The following is a 3,585-nucleotide window of genomic DNA, read 5'->3' on the forward strand; positions in this document are numbered from 1 at the left end:
AGAGGTGGATGTGAGTGTGAGGAATCAGACTGACTTGCATGTATCATCAGCTCAGTCCAGTCCTTGTAAACCGGCCTCAATCGCATCGAAAGTTAATCCTAACTTGGATGTAAGAGTGCTGCCCTCTTGTGGTGAGACTGTTGACTCTCACAAACCAACTAACAATATTTTACCAGCGTGTTGGAGCTTATTTTCTATCCTGTCTTTAAAACAACATATACCATTAAATGTTTTGTGTCCTCCTCCTCTGCTCCCTGCAGGTGATCAACCAGGAGAAGTGGGAGAGGGATGTGCGTTCGGCCTCCAGTCTGGACGAGCTGCTCATGCTGACAGATTTCCCTGACTGGAAGCTGTGGAAGTGTCGTCTAAAACTCAAACACCTGGAGACGTCTCCCTCATCCTCTTCCTCTCAGCAGCCCAACTACCGTTCCTCCTCCTCCTCCTCCTGGCTGGATCACACCGCTCCACGCGCTACGCTGTAGCATCCTACAGCCTGGAGATACTCAAAGGTATGTGGGTTCGAAACCTGGGTCTCCTCAAAACTGTGTTGGCTCTCTAAGCTAAAGTTTTGGTATTGTTTGTTGAGCTATGCTGCTGGCTCATACAGCCTCGGGATACTCAAAGGTATGTGGGTTTGATATCTGCGTCTACTGTGCACTGCAAGAATGTGTTAGACCTCTGAGCTAAAGGCTGGGCATTATTCAATGTTCTCCCTGGAGATGGTCATAAAGTATGAGACAGACGGGTTTGAACCCTGGGTCTTCTCGAGACTGTGTTAACCCTCCAAGCAAAAGCCAAGACATTAATTCCAGGTTGCTAATGCATGTTTTGTGGTTAGAATGTGAGTGTACCCAGACGGTAGCCAAAGCAAGTCTCTATGGTTGCTATTAGTTTTGTTCTGTGTGTAACTGTTGGTGTTGTGTGTATGTGATCATTAGCCATAGATGATGAGTGGCAGAAGACCCAGTGCACGCCCAGAGAGACGTGTGTAGACGTGGCAAAGGAACTGGGCACCACGACCTCCATGTTCTTCAAGCCCCCCTGCGTGTCCGTCTTCAGGTGCAACGGATGCTGCAACAAAGAGGGTGTATCGTGCAGAAACACAAGTACTGCCTATGTTAATAAAACAGTGAGCATTTCCTCTTTAAATATCTGTTAGAAGGTGTATTACAAATAAAACGCATTATTAATATTATTCTTAATAAATGGCAATCATTTCTGGCAGGGGTCGGCAACAGGCAACAGGCATTTTTTAAAAATATGATTTTAGTTTTTGGTCTAAAAAATACCTTTAAAATCCCCAGGAATTCAGCTAAAAATGTGTTTAATTTAGTAAATCTGTTCCCAAGTATTCCTACTAATTAAAAAAAGAGATATTTAATCATGTCTCAATGTAATCAATGTATGAAATGATGTCTATTTTCAAATACAACCTCTTTTTGGATGTTTGCGGTGTACAAATGATTGTAACAATGTTCCGGCCCCCTGACCATCTGCTCCAACAAACATCACCCCGTGGCTATTGTTCCGGCCCCCTGAACCGCTCCAACAAAAATCATCCCGCGGCTATAGTTGGGGACCCCTGATTTATGTTTTAAGACAATTGTGATTATGATAAGTGCTCCTAAATGACAAGGATTTTGGAGAATGTGAATATATACAGAACGTCCAGACTACGTAATGTACACTATGCACATCATTGGGCCATGAATGAGTCAAATAAAATACATCTCTCTCTACAAAGTGGATCTCTGACTCCAGAACCGGACTAATGTGTTCTGACACTTTCCGTCCTGCAGCTGCTGAGTGTGATACCGTTCAAATACGGACCTGAGCCGGTGTTGATAAAGGTAGCCAATCACACAGAGTGTAAGTGTATGGAACCACCCCTGATCCGACGGCAAGCCCATATACGCTCTCACAGGAGGAACGGGTGAGTCCAGATGTACAGATACACACACAACACACACACACACACTCTCGCTAGTCGTACCCTTAGCACTAACCAGGCTGTGTGTTTGGTTGCAGGTGCTCTCCGATGCGTCAGCTCTCTAAATCAGAGGACTCCAGGCGTCTGTGTGCCAGTGGGTTGATCTGGGACTGCATGGCCGACCGATGTGTGTCCTACCCCTCCACTGAACAACCAGGTTAGTCTACCACTGTGTCCTACCCCTCCACTGAACAACCAGGTTAGTCTACCACTGTGTCCTACCCCTCCACTGAACAACCAGGTTAGTCTACCACTGTGTCCTACCCCTCCACTGAACAACCAGGTTAGTCTACCACTGTGTCCTACCCCTCCACTGAACAACCAGGTTAGTCTACCACTGTGTCCTACCCCTCCACTGAACAACCAGGTTAGTCTACCACTGTGTCCTACCCCTCCACTGAACAACCAGGTTAGTCTACCACTGTGTCCTACCCCTCCACTAAACAACCAGGTTAGTCTACCACTGGTAGATGTATCAACTATCCAGCCCAGTAGATGCACTAGATTTAGCTGGTATGCAGCACCGGGTTTGGGCAGTGTTTGCACTTTGGGGACCATTCCATTGTAATGCGCTGGGGATGCTAAATCAGGGTGTTATTCAGGATATTATATAGCCTCTGTAGGAAGTGGTTATTCTGATGTTTTGTTCTCGCTCCATTTTCCCTGGTCTGGTCCCTGTAGTAATATTAAGTCATTCCTATGTTTTTCTCTCTGTTTGTTCCAGACTTCTCTCCCAATATGAGAACGGTGGACTGTGACATAGATGTTGACAGGTGTGACTGTGTCCCAGACCGCACTACACTGTCCCCGCAGCCCACCTTAACCCAGGACCCAGATCATCCTACCCTGCATGTCACCTGAACCATACTGCCCGTGCTAACAACAAACAACACTTCAACCAAGCCTCTCGCAGGTAGAATGCAACTTGAGACACGCCCCTTTCGACTAGTTAGTTTGATCGTTTTGATAGTAGTTCATTGATAAATGTATCAGCTGACGTTCAAGGTCTGAATGAATCAGTCCCTGATGTACATCAGGAATGTTTGGGTCCTCAGAGACCGTGGTTGAACAGCCATACCACAACACATGTAATAACACCTTTTCGTTCTTTTGATCCGCAGATGCCAGTGATTACTAAAAAGAATATAACCTTTGACATCTGCTTGGCTTTGAAGTTTGGAAGCAGTGAAAAAGTTCATAATTTAATTTATATCGCTATTTATATATCTAACTTCAAATAAAATAGTTTATCTTTCTAACCTACATACATGACGTTTTACATGTTTTATTTACATATGTAAATAATTAGTATTTATATGCACTGAACATGTATTTTACGCTAAATAACAATATTTTTGTAATAATTACTGCCAACATTTTGTAAATATAATCGAAGTTTGTCCTTTCGGTGTCTATCCTTCATATTTATAATTAAAGTTTTAACCGTTTTGTTCAAAGTTCTCTCACCTTGTAAAGTATAGGTCGCGACCAGACCTGTTAACGGTGGGTCGCGACGTGTTAGAGCAAATGTATCATTATTTCATTAATTCCTGGAATTGATTTGGCCAAGTACAAATGGTCTGTGTTCATTGCGC

General features: G+C 44.1%; 1 protein-coding gene across 1 annotated transcript; it reads left to right on the forward strand.

The window, feature by feature from the left end:
• The first annotated feature begins 227 nt into the window (after window positions 1–227).
• LOC139373930 (vascular endothelial growth factor D-like) lies at window positions 228–3,385 on the forward strand. Its single transcript, XM_071115016.1, is given in 6 exon segments — window positions 228–444; window positions 447–509; window positions 939–1,129; window positions 1,800–1,933; window positions 2,029–2,147; window positions 2,715–3,385. Coding segments are annotated over 6 exon segments (861 nt in total). The 3' UTR covers window positions 2,852–3,385.
• Window positions 3,386–3,585: the final 200 nt, after the last annotated feature.

The sequence above is a fragment of the Oncorhynchus clarkii genome, chromosome 18, assembly GCF_045791955.1.
Source record: "Oncorhynchus clarkii lewisi isolate Uvic-CL-2024 chromosome 18, UVic_Ocla_1.0, whole genome shotgun sequence".
NCBI lineage: Eukaryota > Metazoa > Chordata > Actinopteri > Salmoniformes > Salmonidae > Oncorhynchus > Oncorhynchus clarkii.